This window comes from Vulpes vulpes, chromosome 1 (assembly GCF_048418805.1).
Source record: "Vulpes vulpes isolate BD-2025 chromosome 1, VulVul3, whole genome shotgun sequence".
Taxonomy (NCBI): Eukaryota; Metazoa; Chordata; class Mammalia; order Carnivora; family Canidae; genus Vulpes; species Vulpes vulpes.
Window position 1 is genome coordinate 87,785,798 of NC_132780.1, and position 18,467 is coordinate 87,804,264.

An 18,467-nucleotide genomic window follows, 5' to 3' on the forward strand; every position below is an offset into this window, starting at 1 on the left:
CCTATCTCCACAGCCATAGTGCGGGTAGGGGTTTTCCATGAAGTTTGGCGGGACATGATTCAGTCCTAAGCACCTCTCCACCATGTAATCTCACAGTTACAACTCCTGTTCTTGATAGGCTTTCTGCCATAGCAACACTAAATTATTCAAATTCCCCTAGTTTCCTACATTTTTTTCCCTCGTGCTCTGCTTGCTTTATTTTTGCTCATTTCTCTATTTCTCTGCCTGGCAAACCTCCAGTTCCAACTCTTCTTCAAAGCCTTCCCTGATTTTTCCCAGGAAGAATTACTATGTCTTGTATATATCCTCCAATAATATAGCATTATTCTGTAAAATTTTAATTGACCATGGATGCTCAATACATATTAATATTTTTGAACATATGAATGATGTTAATACTTTTACAAGATCTCCTAATATTTCTGAACTAAAAAACTAGCTCTCCAGGAAGTTATATCGTAAGTGATTGTTATACAATCATCTCTTTCCCCTCAGACCTCAAGAGATCTCTGAAAGGACAGGAGTTCTTGCTTCAGGTATTCAGACAGAAGTTTGAGGAAATAACTATAAAGATTATTGTTAATTTTATATTGATGTTCATATCTCAATCTGATTTCCTGAAGGTACAGCCTAAGGTATTTTTAATAAAAATACTTAAGATAAACATTGCACATTTGAAATGAAAACTGTAATGTTACTTAAAATATAAAGAATGGGAAACTCAGGTCTCCCTAGAGATGTGGGACATCCTAAAATGATATATTAATCTACTGCACCATTCAAATCCTGCTTCTCTTCTAACTGACACAGTCCATTCACTGCTGGGCCATCAGCTCCAGAGTGTGTGTTCACCTCCTTTATTCACTGCCTAGCACCTACAGTTAATTGGGACACACTGCCTAGATAACAGAAAAATCTAGCTGATACACCTCCCACTAATAATACGGATCGTGACCTTAATTATGACCCATGATGTTGATAATGTGGAGTTCACTTAGAACATCTTACTATAAAAAAAAAAAAAAAGAACATCTCACCATACTCAGAATAATTTAACGGATGATTCATCTAAGTGGATGATACATATTGTCTTATATAGGTAGCCTGAGATGATAAACTTTCAGTATTAGCTGTACAGCCTCCTGCACATTTATTATCTGGTGGCTATTTCCTCACCTGTAAAACAGGGACAACATAGGACCCACCTCTTAGGATCTCTGGCAGGATTAAATGAATACACATTAAATACTTCGAATGGTGCCTGGTACTTAATAAGCACCTGTTAGCTATTATTTTTTCTATTATTAAAGTACTTACTTTACTTACTTCCTTACTTGGAAATAGTCCTCCTGTTCAATACCTTCCAGTGAATGAGCTTTTGGTCTCAGAATCCTATACAGACATCAGAGATTATAACCAGCCAGGTAAGCATGCCTCCATATGAGGGATGTCGTAAAATTGTGTGAACTCTTCTAACACAACTTTTCTACTGGTGGAGGTTTACTTATGGTCCAAAGTAGATGATCTGATCCAATTGCTCTGATACTTAAAATGAGTAAAATTAAAAAAAAAAAAAGGGGGGGATGGGTAGGGGAAGCTCTGCAGATAACCAAAACTCTTCAACTCCCAGTCAGTTATTGTTCTTGCAGAGCTGAATATATTTTTAACAACACTATTAGGGTGTAAGTTTCTTTAGGAAAAATAGCATATAACCTAATTTTAACGCATACACAGAAACCTCAAATTTCTAGAAGTATAGGTCATATAGATAGATAGATAGATAGATAGATAGATAGATAGATATAGGGAGAGAGATCAATTTATATGAACACTAGGCTGCTAACTTACAAGACCTGCAGCTGGGGTCTTTTTTTTTTTTAGTGTAATCTTAGTGTAATCTTGAAGCCTGCATACTTCCTGGGCCATGCTAACCATGGGGACTGTCCTTGGCTTCCAGCACCAGCTCAGCAGCAATTTGGTGAGACGTCTGTGACAATCATGTAGACAGGACTTTATCTTATTTTTCTTCCTCCTCTGTCTGGACTGGCAAAACAATGTTATCAGATAGTTTTACTTGGGATAGTCTCAAGAACCTGGAAACATTATAGTTCAGCCTAAACGTTAGCAGAACTCGGCAACGATATATCCTGGTGGCAATTAACAACTACTTTCTTTCCAGGCATTCAGGTTAGAAACTTGTGAATCAATCTTTCCTCCTCCTATGCACATACCTTGTATCCACTTTATCAGAAATACTGTGCCTCTACTTAAAAAGTAGCCAGAAACCAATGACATCCTAGTACCTCCCCTGCTACTCCTGGTCTAAGCCTTCGTATCTCAGCTTCATTATTGCAATACTGTTGACTGGTCTCCCAGCTTCCACTCTTACCCCACCTGCTGGTTTAGTCTCCTCCGCACAGTAGCAAGTATGATGATCCTTTTAAAAGTTAAGTCACAATCAGGCCACTCTTCTGTTCAAAACCTCTCAACAGATCCCCATCTTGTTCGGAGTAAAAGTCAGGTCTCTTGCAAAAAGCCTGTATGTGGTCCTAAGCCTGTGGCTCCTTTCACAGCCTTCCTCACTTCTACCTCTGATCTTCCCTGCTAGGGACTCTCTTCCTCCCTCTTCCTTCTTCAAGCAGCCACCTGTCAGTGAGGCCCATAATGACTCTACTACTTAAAATATACATGTCTACCACACCTACGCATTTATCCCGTACTCTATAGTTTTCTCCATTGAATTTATCACTAATACAGAAACTCCTAAAGCATAATTCCCAGAACTTCCGGGCAAGTTCCCAAGTGATGCTAATGCTGGGTGTCCGGGAACCACACTGTGAACCATTGCTTCACGACAATCTCTCCTCCCAGATTCTCACTCTTCATGATTTGGGTAGGGCTAAATTACTTCAACTTCAGAGACCCCCAGAAGACCTAAAGTGTCTCTTAACTCAGAATGCTGGGCCCGTTCCTTAAGAGCTTTTTCTGATTGGGTAAGACTGGGGCAAGAACCTGAGATATGCATTTCTAACAGTTGAATATATGATACACTTTTCATTTAGTTTAACTGTTTCCTTTCCATAAGAGTATAAACTCAACGAGGCAGGATTTATTTTCCTATTTTCTGCTGTTTTCTCAGGACAATACCAGGTAAATAGTAACTGCTCAATAAATACATGTTGAGTGACTAAATGAAAATCACTTATCCTATCGTTACATCAAAAAATGTCTAACTCTATCTTGCCGAATTTTATATGAAGAAATACAAAGCTAAAAATCTTTACAGTTAAATCCTCTTAGGCAAGAATGCATTTTAAAGCACTAGGCCACAGAGACAACTGAAATTTCCTGATATTTGGGAAATAAATTATTAAAAATTAACATTATCATCTTTATTAACAACAATAAACATTTTGTGGTCTGCTACTGGCTGCTGAGCGTATCATGTAAAGTATCTCCTAACAAATTCTGAGGGAGCTAGTGAAGTTGCTTCCATTTTATAGATAAATGCTGTTGTTACACCACAGCCCACTTATCAGTGAACTCCAGAGTTTCCACATTATCTTTTTCCTTCAGTGTGCTCTCCCAATTGGGAGCAACAAAGTAGGGTGTAAAATGGGAGGTGACAATTTTCTTTCTAGTGTCCAGACATGTTAAGATCTGAATTAAAATTTGCTATATTTACCTCTTGTAACATTAAAGATCATCCTAGATTCTTTACTACTACAATAAGAGTCTAGAGAAATGCAGCACAGCACTGGAGTTCTAGATGCAAATGCTGAACTCTATAATTTGCTATAGGAATTTAGTTGTGAAAGACATGAAAATATTTTTCAGGAGGCATGGTTTGTGGGGCTTGTTTTTATTTGCAATACTTTAGAGTAGTTTATTCTGTCTGAATATTCCTTCTATCAAGCCCTATGCAACAGCATTACACTTAGGCAAAGAAAAAATCGAAAGACAAATGATTATGAGTTAATGATTCATTTTCTTTCAAATAGACTATTAGAACAGGGGTCAGCAAACTTTTTCTTAAAGGGTCAAATAGTAATTATTTTAGACTTGCAGGCCATCTAATTCTGCAGTCAGGGAAAGCAACCACAGGCTAAACATAAATGAAGGGTATGGTTTTGTTTCAATAAAACTTTATTTACACAACAGGTGATCTGCCCATTGACTCAACATAGTTTGTGGACTAAGATGTTAAATGACTCCAATCTCAAGTGGGATGAACAAAATGGAAACAGATAAATTTCAGGGAAATTTGGCCAATTTTCCTCTTTCCTTTTAAAAACTGTTTTTTTTTTTTACTATAGAAATATCCATATTCCTGTAACTATACATAATGACTTAAAAAAAATGACAAACTCTAGCATGCAAATTAAAACACATTTGCTTCTGTAATAAGCTGAACAAGTTAAAAGAATCCTTGTATTTATTCTTTACACAGCACAAATGCAGGTGACACACAGTAAGTCTATAATTTCCCACAAAATGTACAAACTTAACAACTGAGAGTCTAAATTTTTATAATCTTCTGCATCGCTCCTATCTATACACCGTATGGAATCCACTCCATAGCAGCAGAGGAGAACCTTCACTTCAAGCACCAAGTTTGCAGGCATTACTACAAATGTCTTTTTTTCATTCCCTAGTACATGCAGTCAAACTGCCTATGAATAAATACCAATTAACTTTAAGCTTCAATGGAAAGGGAAAGCAGCTGGGAAACCAACATTATTCTTAAGTCTAAAAAAGTGATTCTACCTCTTTACCTTGTATCTTCTTCCATAAAAATTTTAACTTTTAATGTAGTTACAGTAAATGTGAACATAAATTTAATTCTGAAGATAATCCCTTTTAGATTCATCTAACAGTTTAGGATGTTCATATTTGTTTTATAAACCCAGAGGAAAACAAAAACATGATCATTAATCTAACATATTCTGGCAATTTTTATTAAAAGTTGAATTTAGAATTTGTATAGCAAAGTAATATAGTCTGTGTGTCCTAATTATGATTTAAAAAAATCCTTAATTTATTATGTATATTAAGATACAACATGAACTCCAGTAACATTTTATAGAAGCGTGTGTTCATTTTCTGAATCAGGAATCAATGGGCATTTTTAGGATTTTGCTCACATCAGCCCTATATACCCAGAGATTACTGGATCCACTAAATGGACAATGAAAACTGGTTGAGGCTGCTGCTGCTGAATGCTTCAACAGGAATCTGATACACAGACACAGATTTCATTGTTATAGTCAATGCAACTGAAGTCTTCCTTAAAACTGTGCTCCTGATAGGCTGAAGATTGAGTAATGGACTGTTAGTTCTTTAAGCCAAAAATGCATGGATCTGCTGTACAAAGGCTTCATTCTCTGCCTGTAGTTAGTAACTTGAGGGCCTTCTGTAGATTCTGCACAGCAGTGCTGACATCTTCATATTGCAAAGCACTGCCAGCATATTTGCAGTATTTCTGGGCTCTAGCAAAGTCCTCTGGTGTTAGACGGATATCCCCTAGAAGAAAAATTGAGTAATTAGGATATCTGAAAGAAGAAGTTAATACTTACATTGAAGATTACAGAAAATATTTAATGTTACATAAAAACATAAAAGGTTTTTTTTTTTCAACCCTAGGTGTATTTAAATAAGTTTTTTCATGCTTTTTACTTTTTTTCTTACTCATGTAAGCCATACATATGCCAATACTAACAACATTTATGAAAAGATTTTTCTTCCAGACGTAATAAATTAGAAGCCTTTGTATTTTGGTAAATTGCAAAAAAATTATATTCTGTGTAAAAAAGGACAGAAGCTTTTGTGTTTACACTAGAATTGCTGAGCCTCTCTTTCATGGAACAATACACACAGACTAAACCATTCAAACTTCATTTGAGCTAGAATATAAATATAATTCTCAATGAAAAAATAAATAATATTATTTTTTAAAAATTACATGTCATTTAACTTTTATTTAAGCATGCAAATATTCTGCCTTTTTGTGCCATCCATATAAAGATCTCTACACTTCAAATAAGATTATCATTACAAAATTAAACCTGTGAACAACCTTCATAAATTATGTTCATAATTTATTCTTAGCAAGTTTTCCAGTTCACATATGATTAATATGGGTAGAGGTCAACTAAATAATCTGGGTAAAATAAAAAACACCAAAAACATTTTATTTAATCTAAAACTTGAATATACTTGAATATATATTTCTAAAGATGAAATGAAAAACTGACCTTTGTCTTGACTTTTGAAATACCATTTTATTTAGAATTCTTTATGGGGATATTAAGAACTGATGAGAAGGCTGGAGCACAGAATATAACAAATAATACATTCAAATTGTTTATAAATGAACAGATAACATATTTCAATTCTGTTTATAAGCATGTACTTATATAAGTAGACTATCTTTTGTTTAGTTGCTTTTAATTTTGCTATATATATGAATGTAGGTGTTTGTGTTATATATATGGCATATGTTATATATATGTTATATATATGGCATAATAGAAACTGACATTACCTAGGTAAGGACTTCAAAGTAGGCAGTGATTCCAGATATCCAGATACTAAGTTGTGATCCAAATTATTATTTTCTAAAATTTTTGAGAGTTCTCAAACAATGTATTCTAGTTTCTAGGCCAATGCCAGGCACCCATAAGTACTTATTAACTTTAAAGAATGAATGTAAAAATGCTGTCTGTACATTATTTCCTACATTTTACAATAAAGTTCACATAGAATTAAACATTAATGAAATTCCAGATTTTAAGATAATACACATAGATGTACACCTTAATTAGCCCAGTGTGTTATGTATAAGTCTTCAAATATTTGTTGAATATTAAAGATCACAATGGTTAGTCTTTACTGTTGTGATTATACATTCTAATTTAAACAGAACTTGTTTCAATTTTCTTGAATTTCAGCCTTGCTTAAAAAGCAAGAAATACAAGTCAATAAACTAGTAAAATGCAACTATATATATAAAATTTTTTTCCTACAAATCTTTTAGTATTTTAGTGACTTGGCATTTGTTACCCATTAAACTTCAAATACAATTATCCTGCAGTTCTGCTGACAATTTAGTCAGGACATTTTAGGTTGTATTTTTTTTTCTTGAAAATACCTACTAGATTCTTGAGTGGTTTTTCCAAATATATTAAAAGGCTCTAGTCATCTAGAGCTCTACATCCTATCTAGGGGAGGGAGACACCTTTGAAAATTGAGTTTACCCCACTACTCATTTTGTGCTTTAATAGCCTGTCTTCTTCTCTCAGGGCAATCTTTAAATATGTAGGGTAACCATCCAGAATTTATCGGGCTTGCCGGAAGAAAGCCCCAATGCTCACAACTAATCTTATTTTTACAGCATTAGCCTTAGCACTGTTTTGCTGATTTATCACTTATTTATTAATGAGATGTATATAGTGGAAGAACTCTGTTACTATTTTAGTTTTTGTAAACTAAACTTATCCATCAATGATAAAACTGTTTTAAACAAAAATATTGACTTTTTTTCATGAAATAACAATTTAAATATTCAGAAAATGTGAATGAAAATATTTTAACAGAAAAATATTACAAATATGTAATATATATAGCTTATAAACATGTATGAAATAATATAACTATCATATAAAATATTACTAAATAATAACCAACTTACAGATTCAGATACAAAATGTAACTTATAGATTTAAATAGAGATGCTAGGTTTATTAATTAAAAATAAGAAGAATTTAAAAACCCATGTCAAATAGTACTTTTGATATTTTGTAACATTTCAGGCTTTCCTTAACAAATATCACCTAAAAGTCATAAATAATAAAATGTGATTAAAATTTTAAATTAAATAAAAAGAAAATCTGCATCCAATTATGATTCTTTCAGCTTAGCATTTGTTTTAATTAAACCAGATAAGTGGAAAATATATGAGAACAATTGTTCAATTTCGTATCTGATGTTATATACGAAATAGTAAATACTACTTAATGCACACAAATAAACGCTGTTTTTTCTATTACTAAAACTTATTAGAGGTCACAATCAGACCACAGAGAGAGCACATAGTCGAACTAAAAGGTGTTTAAAGGATTAAAGAGGCTATCTAATAGAATATCTCTTTTCTGAATTCTATGCTAAATATGTTGCCAACAGCTTCAGAGACCATCCTCATCACAAGGCTGCTCTTCTTCACAGGGCAGTACAAGAAAGCAGAAGACAGCCGAAGCTATTAGGCAAGTTCCCTATTACAGCAGAAAGAGCCTGGCTCAGCACCGGACCAAAGATAACATTTCTAAGGTTGATTTATCTAATGTCATGATAGACAATAGAATACTTCATTGTAAACATTTCCAAAATAGATCTTTAGACGCTCTTCCCTATTTACCCAGGTAATTTAAAAAATTCATGCCAGAGGCCTTGGACAATCTGATATGTAGTAAATATTGGGGGTAAAGCTCAGTACTAAACCCTTATATCCAGGCATTGCTAAGATATGTTCCTTAGAAATGGTAATTAGAATTAGAGGTAGATTTTGATTAGGTTAGGCATTGTGCTACATACTTTTCAGACATTCCATTTAATTCTCAAAAAAATTCATGAGGTAAGTGGTTATTCACATTCTAACACAGATACACAAGTTCAAAAAGGAAGTGTTCTACTTCAAATACTTACTATCTTTCCAATTCCATTCTCTCTACAGCCAGCCACAAATTCACTACAGGAATGTTTAATATATTAATACTCACACACATATACTATGTGTATAAGAGTTGATAAGTACTAAGCACTAAAGAGAAAAATATAGCAGGCAAGGGACTATTAGAGGTGGTAGTAAAGACAGTGATGGCTATGATACTACTAGTTTTAGTCTGGGTATTCCGTAGAATTTTTCTATGTACTTAAGCACATAGGTACATGCAGGAAGATATAGTTTTATTTCAATTTTTATTTTCCTAAGCAGGGTCATACTATACACAGTGTTCTGCAACCTGCTTTTTAAACTTTGTATGTTTTTTAAACTCAGTATGTTTAGGAAACCTTTACACGCCACAGTTACCGTATTTTGTTTTTAATATCTGCTCAGTATTCCAATGACGAATGGACCATAATTTCCCATTAATAAGTACTTAAAAGATTATTTTCTACTATTACTATGATGTTGAAATAAAATATCCTTGCAAATTTTGTGCCCATGTCTGAGTATTTCTTTAAGTATTCCTAAAAGTGAATTATAACAAGTTCAAAAAAATTACATCTGCAATTCTGATAGTGACATAATGCTGCTGAAAAAAACTTTGTTGATGTACATTTCCTATCAGGAGCATGCAAGAGTCATTCTCTAGGTCTTCAATGATACTGTAGATTACCAGTCCTTTAAAGTATTTTTTTAACTACATAAACCGAACTAATTCTAATTCTCAATTTCCCTGATTATTAATATGGTTGGGAAAGCTTTTATGTGTTCATTGCATATCTGCATTAACGTATCATATTCTCTGCCTGTATTTTCTACTGAATTCAGTTTCAGTTAGTCATTCAGAAGAGTTCTTTATATAAGCTGTGGACATTACTCTTTATTTTTATTTATTTATTTATTTATTTTAAAATTTTTATTTATTTATGACAGAGAGAGAGAGAGAGAGAGAGAGAGAGAGAGAGAGAGAAAGAGAGGCAGAGACACAGGCAGAGGGAGAAGCAGGCTCCATGCACCGGGAGCCTGATGTGGGATTCGATCCCGGGTCTCCAGGATTGCGCCCTGGGCCAAAGGCAGGCGCCAAACCGCTGCGCCACCCAGGGATCCCTACTCTTTATTTTTAAATTTCAATTTCTTCCTGGTGTATTAGTAGCATTCTAAAAATGTAGTGGGGAAGAGGGAGTCTTTTGTGGTATGAATTTATTATTTTTCATTATTCAAACCTGTTATGGTGAGTATTGAGAGATAATATCTAATATATATTTTTTCCTCATAGCCAATTGTTCTTTTCTTTTTAAGACCTTATTTACTTGAGAAAGAGACAGAGAGAGAAAGTGAGGGGAAGGTCAGAGGAAGAGGGAAAAGCAGACTCCTGCTGAATGGAAGCCTGACATGGGGCTCTATCCTAGGACTCCAAGATCATGACCCTAAACAAAGTCAAACACTTAACTAACTGAGCCACCCAGGAGCCCCCTGATAACCAATTGTTCTAACATCACTTTTGTTTTTTTTTTTTTTTAAACAACTTTATTTTTTTTAATTTATGATAGGCACACAGTGAGAGAGAGAGGCAGAGACATAGGCAGAGGGAGAAGCAGGCTCCATGCACCGGGAGCCAGACGTGGGATTCGATCCCAGGTCTCCAGGATCGCGCCCTGGGCCAAAGGCAGGCGCTAAACTGCTGCGCCACCCAGGGATCCCCCTAACATCACTTTTGAATGTATATTCTTGCACACTAATCCAATGCTGCTTTCATCATTAATTTAATTCCTGTAACATGTAGCTTGATTTCCAGATTCTCTACTTTATTTCAATGATTTATTTCAGATATTTTCACATCAGATTTTAGGAGGAGCTTTTAAAATTGGGTAGGACTATAGAAGGAAGTCTGGAAACCAAGTTTAAGAGGAATATAGTATTCATTGGGCAGGTTATCTGTCTACTAGCATATAAATATTTTCCACTGTACTGTGGGGTAATTTTCCAGTTTATTATAGGTTCCTTTTTATTTTTGTTTTCAATTATGGTCAGTTCCGTTTTTTTTGGATAATCTAATAATTTAGTGTAAATAAGGAAGATTATAATCATAACACATGATAATTTTGAACTAAATTAAATCTAATATCAGCTTTCCTGATAGTTTTAGCTTTATGTTTGTGCCACTATATCCAGCAGTATACAAAAAAAGGAACTGTAAAAAACCAAAAAGGGAATGCCTTCAAATTTAGATATTTTTGATAATATGAGACAATCTTGGTTCACTGGAGAATCTAGTGAACACAGACATTCAAAGAAATGTGTAAACATTCTAATATATAACACTTTCTTAAGGTAAAATTACAAAACAACACCCGAGGACAGGAAATACACTATATCTCAAAAAAAAAAAAAAAAAAAAAAGCCAGCTGACTTACCCTGAGAAACTGTACTGAAAAGTGTGGGATCAATCGCCGGAATAGTTTGTGGAGTAGGCTGGATAGTATTACTTGCTACACCTGCATCAGAAAACCACAAATGGGTATAAAAATTAAAATTCTTAATTATATACTAGGAATACATTTATTTATTTTTTCTAAAAAGCAAATATTTATTTCTTAATTTTTTTAATAATAAATTTATTTTTTATTGGTGTCAATTTGCCATCATACAGAATAACATCCAGTGCTCATCCCATCAAGTTCCCCTTCAGTGCCCGTCACCCATTCACCCCCACCCCCCGCCCTCCTCCCGTTCCACCACCCCTAGTTCATTTCCCAGAGTTAGGAGTCTTCATGTTCTGTCTCCCTTTCTGATATTTCTAGGAATACATTTAAAAAGAATCATGAAAGAATTTCATTTCTTAATTGCTTTTTTGAAATTTTAAAGAATTGTAATTTGACATAGTTATTTGATGTCAGAGGCTGGTATGGAAAATATGAAGGAAAATATATTTTGAGTGTTACACACACATGTCTAATGGAGATGGTAGTACACCTGCATCCTATACTATTTCGTGCATTTTTCACTTAATTTTTTTTAAGATTTTATTTATGTGATAGCATGAGCGGGGGGGTGGAGAGGTGGGGGTGGGGAAAGAAGGAGTGGAGAGGGGCAGAGAGGGAGAAGCCAGACACCCTTCCAAGCAGAGAGCCCAATGCAGGAGCCAAAGGCAGACGCTTAACCAACTGAGCCACCGAGGTACCCCTCACTTAATATGTTTTAGCAATAGTTCTAGGTTGATTTATATATATATATATAAACCTACACTGTTATTTTACATTGCTACATAGTGTTCCATTCTGTGTATTAATCACAATTTATAGAGCAGTCCCTACTGATGGGCATTTAGGTTGTTTCCAATCTTTTGCTACTATAGATAATACTACAGTGAATAATCTTACATATTTTGTACATAAACACACACATGTATGAATTTATTTATAGGAAAAATTTAAAGAAGTGTAACTAAAAGTCAGGTGACATACCAATTTTAAATTGAACACTTCAATAAGTATATTTTGCTTGATTTTTTTTTTTTAATTTTTATTTACTTATGATAGTCACAGAGAGAGAGAGAGAGAGGCAGAGACACAGGCAGAGGGAGAAGCAGGCTCCATGCACCAGGAGCCCGATGTGGGATTCAATCCCGGGTCTCCAGGATTGCGCCCTGGGCCAAAGGCAGGCGCCAAACCGCTGCGCCACCCAGGGATCCCCATTTTGCTTGATTTTGATAAGTGTTAACCAAATATATTGAAGTATCAACATCCAACATAACTGTCCCCACAAAAATTGCTAACTTTTAAAGACACATAATTTGATTAAAAAAAAAAAAAGGAATGCAAATTTGAGAGGGACTTTCAGAGACTACCTAGTCAAGTCTAGTGCTTTGAAGCAGCTGTACCTAAAGCACAGGTAGGTGATTATGTAGTTTTCACATAATATCAAGAAAAAAGGTAAGTCTATGTATACCTGCTCACGGATCAATCTAGGTATCAATGCCATTCCTACTAAGTAATTTGTGTTTTTGCCTAAATTGAAATTCTCCAAATTCCTTTCTCTATGGAGAAGGAATACTTTTACTGATCAGCATTTTGTATTAACTTTTAAATGCAAGATGTACATCTTCATACAATTTGTACATCCTCATATGATTAAGTAGGCAATATTAATTAATAAAACAAAACAATTTAATTTACAGGGAAGAAATTTAGTCATGTAGTAAAATTTTATTTGAGCAATATTAAAAAAATAAGGTAGTCTGTATTGTATTAAGAACTTCTGGTCATAGTCATTCAACTAAGACTTGGACTGACAACACAGGCTGTTCAACATGCCTCAGGCAGCAGTAAGAAGATGCTGCTACCATTTGTCTTGACGCACATGAGCCAAGGCCTGTCCTTTGGACAGCCATCATGACATGTTCCCATGGGGGCCTAGTGTACATGCCCAACACAAGTTTATAAATACTTGTTAAATTAGTAAAAATAGCTTTTAATTTATGTTACTTATTTTTTGAGATGCTCAAATCTATTTTCCTTTCTTTCTGGATTTGGAAAGGTCTCATTTGTCAATTCACCAATAGACTGCAATCCTCAAGACTACAATGTCTTAGGAGTGATGTGACCATAAAAACATTCATGGGGGAAAGTAGAACTGTGTTGGAAATTTCTTCCTTTCTATTATTTATCAAAAAAGAAGTGTCAACAAGTAACTTGTGGTTTTTAAGTAAGTAGATGGTTACATATAGCCTATTAAATGGGATTAATACACATTCAAGAATTAGACATTACAAGATTTCTAATTAAGTACTGAATTGTTCTATTGTCTACCCAGTCTGAGGATTCCGAAAAGGGGGAAATGGGTGTTAGTCAGAAAACCAGAGAAGATTACCCAAAATTATAAATAAACAGAACCCTTAAGGGAGTAGCCTTTGGTGAGGCAGAGAAAAAGAGAGAAAGACATGTTATCTAAAAGGAACACTAGAAGCAAAGTTAAAAAAAATAGGACTGGGTGAGTAAAATCTCAGTATAATCATGGAAAATAGCATTGATAGAAATGCTTAGGACAAAATGTTAACAACTTGGAAAGTATACAGGATAACTCAAATGCAGGACTTCTCATACGTAAAATAACAATAAAAGAGCTAAGTTTGTGAGATGAGCTGCATTTATAATCAAAAGGCAAGCATTAATTATAACATAACTCTAATATTTAATGTATTTAAATTACTGAGATCTTCTTCATCAGTATTTATAGGCTATATAAGCATATATTTCAAGAGAACGAAAAAGCTGTCCACTCTATCACATCCATCTGATAGTCCACAGTGGTTGCAGCACAAGAGGCAAACACTCTGCCTTGTTAAACAATTGTTCTAGCTGGCCTCCTTGCACCCCCTGTGCTTTTTTGTGGAAGAACTAAAAACCGTATATTAGTACATACTATTCTTTTCAGCTATCTTGAGGATTTCCCTTTGATAAAAGTGCATCCTGGATCTTTATATGAGGGAAAGTAAATCAATCTTAAAGTGAGTAAGAGGGGGAAACATCTGCTATATTTATAAACTAAAAATGTTATTTCATTTGCTATTCGCTATGAACTGATTTTTTTTTTTTTTTTTTTACCATTTTAAATATAATAGAAAAAAAATCTGCCAGCTAGGAGGAGATTCCAATATCTCAAACCAATTTTAAGGGGCAAAATACTGTGAGAAAAGTAAATTTTGTTTTAATGGGGTTTTATTTCCTTGGAGGAAGAGACATAGAAAGGAGATGCCAAAAACATGAAATCAGAAAGACTTGAGTTCAAATTCTAGTTCTGTCACTAATAGATCTGTTTATACATTTGCATGGGAAAATTGCTTAATTTTTTTATAGTGTGTAAAGTAGTGACAGCAATATCTAATATAGTTAATATAGTTGCTGTAAGAATTAATTTATAAAACATCTATGATAATTATGTAAATGCTAAGTCTATAAGAGTGTATATAAAGTAACACAATAGGATCTCAACAAAGTTCCAATGTGCTCATTTGGAAGAACGAAAGGGGAAAAAAAAATAAGGCTCATGCCAGAGTTAGGTGGATCAAGATGAACTGCTCATGCCAGAAAACTTTCTAATAGAAGACTACCTCCTTAATATCTGTGTTTATGTCTGTCAAGGATATTCTAAGCAGAAGATACTGTTGTTTGAACATATGAAACTACTCAGATTTTATCATTTATGTTATACAAAAATAGCAATTTCATATGGTTCAACCTAATATAGCCTTCCTAGTAGAAGTAAGCTTTCTCTCTTCTATATACACACTGTATGACTATATAAAATATATGTATATATGTCCGTACCAGAACTCTGCCCTAAGATATGTTGTCTAACATGGTACCCTTTAGGCAACTTTTTTTAAGGTCAATATTCTACCCTCAAAGGTGACACTTCCCTTGATTCACAAAATGATTTTAAGTGTTCATTAGCTTGCTCTTAAATACCCTGTCTTTGGCACAGAGATAGGAAGGAAGAGTATAAAAAAAAGGAAAAGGAAGCTAATTTGCTGAACACTGATTTTGTGATTAGGCATAGTGATAGTGAATTTTCAAACTTTTTCTCCTTTGATAATTAAAATCACTATGAGAAGTATGATTGATTTCATTTTAGAAAGAGGCAAAACCTAGGCTGAGAGAAGGTGAATAACATCTGAGTTTGTGGTTTAGTAAGTAGTAGGAACTAATAACCAATACCATAGGACTTCAAAATGCATTTTATTCTCACTTCATCCTTTATAAAAATGGTACATCAGAGGCTGCTGGTTGGTGTTTAAATTCACTTAGAATAGTTACAGTATTTATCTAAGGCAAATACATCTAAGTACCTGGTGTTGCTTCTAATATTCTACACTGGAAATACGGAGTATTTCTAAAAGAAAATATCTCCAACAGTGTTCTGTGAAATTTTACTTACAAAACAAATTCAAATTGGTTTGTCTATTAAAATAATCATACAGACTATAAAGCAAAGTCAGAGTAAAATATACAGAATAATGACCACAGAGATCAGTGTTAAAAAGATCACATTCATCAATATTCTTCAAGACAAAAATAATAGCAGTATTGGTAGATAATATAAAGTTAAAAGTTTTAAAATAGGAGGAAACTAATAATAATTGGCGCTATAATGGTCAAATAGAAAACTTTTAAATGTTAATGCAATTCGTGCAAAATAACCTAAAATGGTTTGGGTAAACTGAGGCTGAAAAAAAGTCAGTGAAGTAATGGTGTGTTACTTAATAGAAACAGTAGAAATTAGGGTTCCAAGGATGACTTTCATCCTATGAATTTATTATTTTGAAAAATATTTTTTTTTTTGGTCTTCATTGATCTTTATTAAATGAAGGACTCCAGGGCAAGCAGGAGGGAATCAAGAGCAACAACAGCAGGAGCAAATATAAAAGTATAAAATGTAAAGTGCAGCACTGGGGAATGTGTGCTTACGGAGCTCATGCTCACGGGAACCTTGGGGACACAAGGCTGAGGACTAGCCATAGCCTATCCTCTAATGGAACCTAGACCTGAGGGGCCTGTGCAGGGCTCTTTGCTGGGGGTGGAAGTGGCTTGAATGGGGCCCAACCTTGGGCCTGGAGATCAGCTGTGTGGGTACTTCTGCAAGCACAGTCTGTGCCAGTGTCTCCTGAGGGGCATTTTGGAAGCGGCGGTAGGGCACAAACTGCACTATGTCACGGGCAGCTGCCTCCCCAGAGCGTGTCCACAGGGGTCCACTGTCAGCATCTAGTTGCTCCATGGCCTCGAAGTCAGCACCACCCACACCCACGATGATCACTGACATGGGCAGGTGGGAGGCACGCACACCTCTCAGTTTACTACCACATATTACATTTATGCAAGGGAAATATTGTAAGAACAATTTTTGGAAAAACTTCAAGATGTAAGTTATGGCTTTAAATCCCCTTCCATTTGAAGGTAAGAGTGACACTTTGTCAACAATACAAGTAAATGGAAGAGTATCTGCCTGCAATTTTAAAAATTATCTTTCATTTACTGACACTGACTCATTACTGGAAGATTAGTGTTATTAGATCTTTTCCATGTAAACACAGACATAACAGTTCTGATTTATTCAAATACAGTAGCTATCATTTCCCCTTCTTTAGGCAACTGTTTATAATATGAAAAGAAATAACCCGCAGTTATTTTAGTTGTCTATGATTCCATTGCTACTGAGATTTTATGCCTCAATGCCCGCTCCCTTCATCAATAATATCTATGTTCAAGGCAGAGGTCAGGTCCTAAGGAAATAGGGCAAGAAAAGTTAAATCTTGCTAACACAGTGGGACACTGCCCAACACATCCTATAATAGACCCGCACACCTCAGTGCTAGTCTTGAACAACAATGAAGAGCAAATAAAAGGGGAGGAAGGAGAGAGAATAGCATCACACATGAAAAGCACAGAAGCTATTCTTAGTAATACAAAGTTAATAGTAACATATGTAACATATTTTGTCCTTTCTCAAAACAACTAACAACCCTAAAATTTCAACAAAAAAGATTTAACATTTTTTTTGTGTGGGTTCAAATAGAATTTAAAGATCTTATGTTCATGCCTTATGACCATCACTTTATGCTTTATGACCATCACTATGAGGCATAAACACAATAAAAAGTCCAGTTCATATTTATGAAAGGGGATCAAAACTTGTTAAACTTAATTTCTTACCTGTGCTATGAGGCACTTCTGCTGGCGTATTTGCTGGAGCATGTGCACCGGGAGGAATCTGTATTCCAGTGAAGCTGCTCGATGGCATGCTGCTTGGGTCATAAGTTGAAGATGATGGCTGAGGTGGCTGGGTAGGCAGGGATGTTGCTCCAGCATCTTCATTTTCTTCAACATCTATTATATAATATATATGTAAAGTTAAACGAAGTTATTTGAAATAAAAATGCCAAACATTCTTATTTTGCTATACTGATATGAGGAACAGACCTTACAATGCAATTCTATTTAAAGCACCTTTGATAAGCAGGCCCTAGCTCTTAAAATAATAGTTTTGTTTTCTTTTCTTAAATCACTTAATTGCACCTGACAATATGATTGTCTTCTTTTAAGTTACTACAATTCTTTTTTTTTTTTTAATTTTTTTTACATTTTTATTTATTTATTATAGTCACACAGAGAGAGAGAGAGGCAGAGACATAGGCAGAGGGAGAAGCAGGCTCCATGCACCGGGAGCCCGACGTGGGATTCGATCCCGGGTCTCCAGGATCGCACCCTGGGTCAAAGGCAGGCGCCAAACCGCTGCGCCACCCAGGGATCCCAAGTTACTACAATTCTATAAAGTCTTTGCATATAGTACATTTTTCTTAAAAACAAATTTTCTTTAAACTTTTAAACTTATGAAAAACAGTATTTTTGGTAAAACATGTCACATCTATGCTATCCCTAAGAACTTAATTTTTCTGACAGCTGCCTTTTAATCAGCATTTATTGTTCACACCAGCTATTAAATGATTACCTGTGTGTTTGTTGTTCAAAGTATTAGCTTAATCAACAAAAACAAAGGAATGAAATTTCACATTGAGCTACCTGCACAGAAAGGAGTAATGAGTTTGTTTTGATAAATTTTGAAATACAGACTTAAAATACAGTATATTAGCTAAATTTGAAAGCTACTCTGAGAAAACTAAATGTTGATAGTCTATTTAAAATGACAATTAGCCACTTTTGGGAATCTGCATAATTTAAAATGTAAGCAA

At 34.5% G+C, this 18,467-nt stretch overlaps 1 protein-coding gene across 2 annotated transcripts in view; it reads right to left on the reverse strand.

Moving 5' to 3' along the window:
- Positions 1 to 4,128: 4,128 nt before the first annotated feature.
- Positions 4,129 to 18,467, reverse strand: part of VTA1 (vesicle trafficking 1) — a 66,981-nt gene continuing 52,642 nt past the window's right edge. For both annotated transcript variants that reach the window (XM_025997923.2, XM_025997924.2), the window contains exons 6-8: positions 17,431 to 17,604; positions 11,137 to 11,217; positions 4,129 to 5,523 (exon numbers count right to left, since the gene is read on the reverse strand). In XM_025997923.2, coding sequence (XP_025853708.1) covers positions 5,378 to 5,523; positions 11,137 to 11,217; positions 17,431 to 17,604 — 401 coding nt within the window. In that variant the 3' untranslated portion in view covers positions 4,129 to 5,377. The remainder of the gene's footprint in view (positions 5,524 to 11,136; positions 11,218 to 17,430; positions 17,605 to 18,467) is intronic.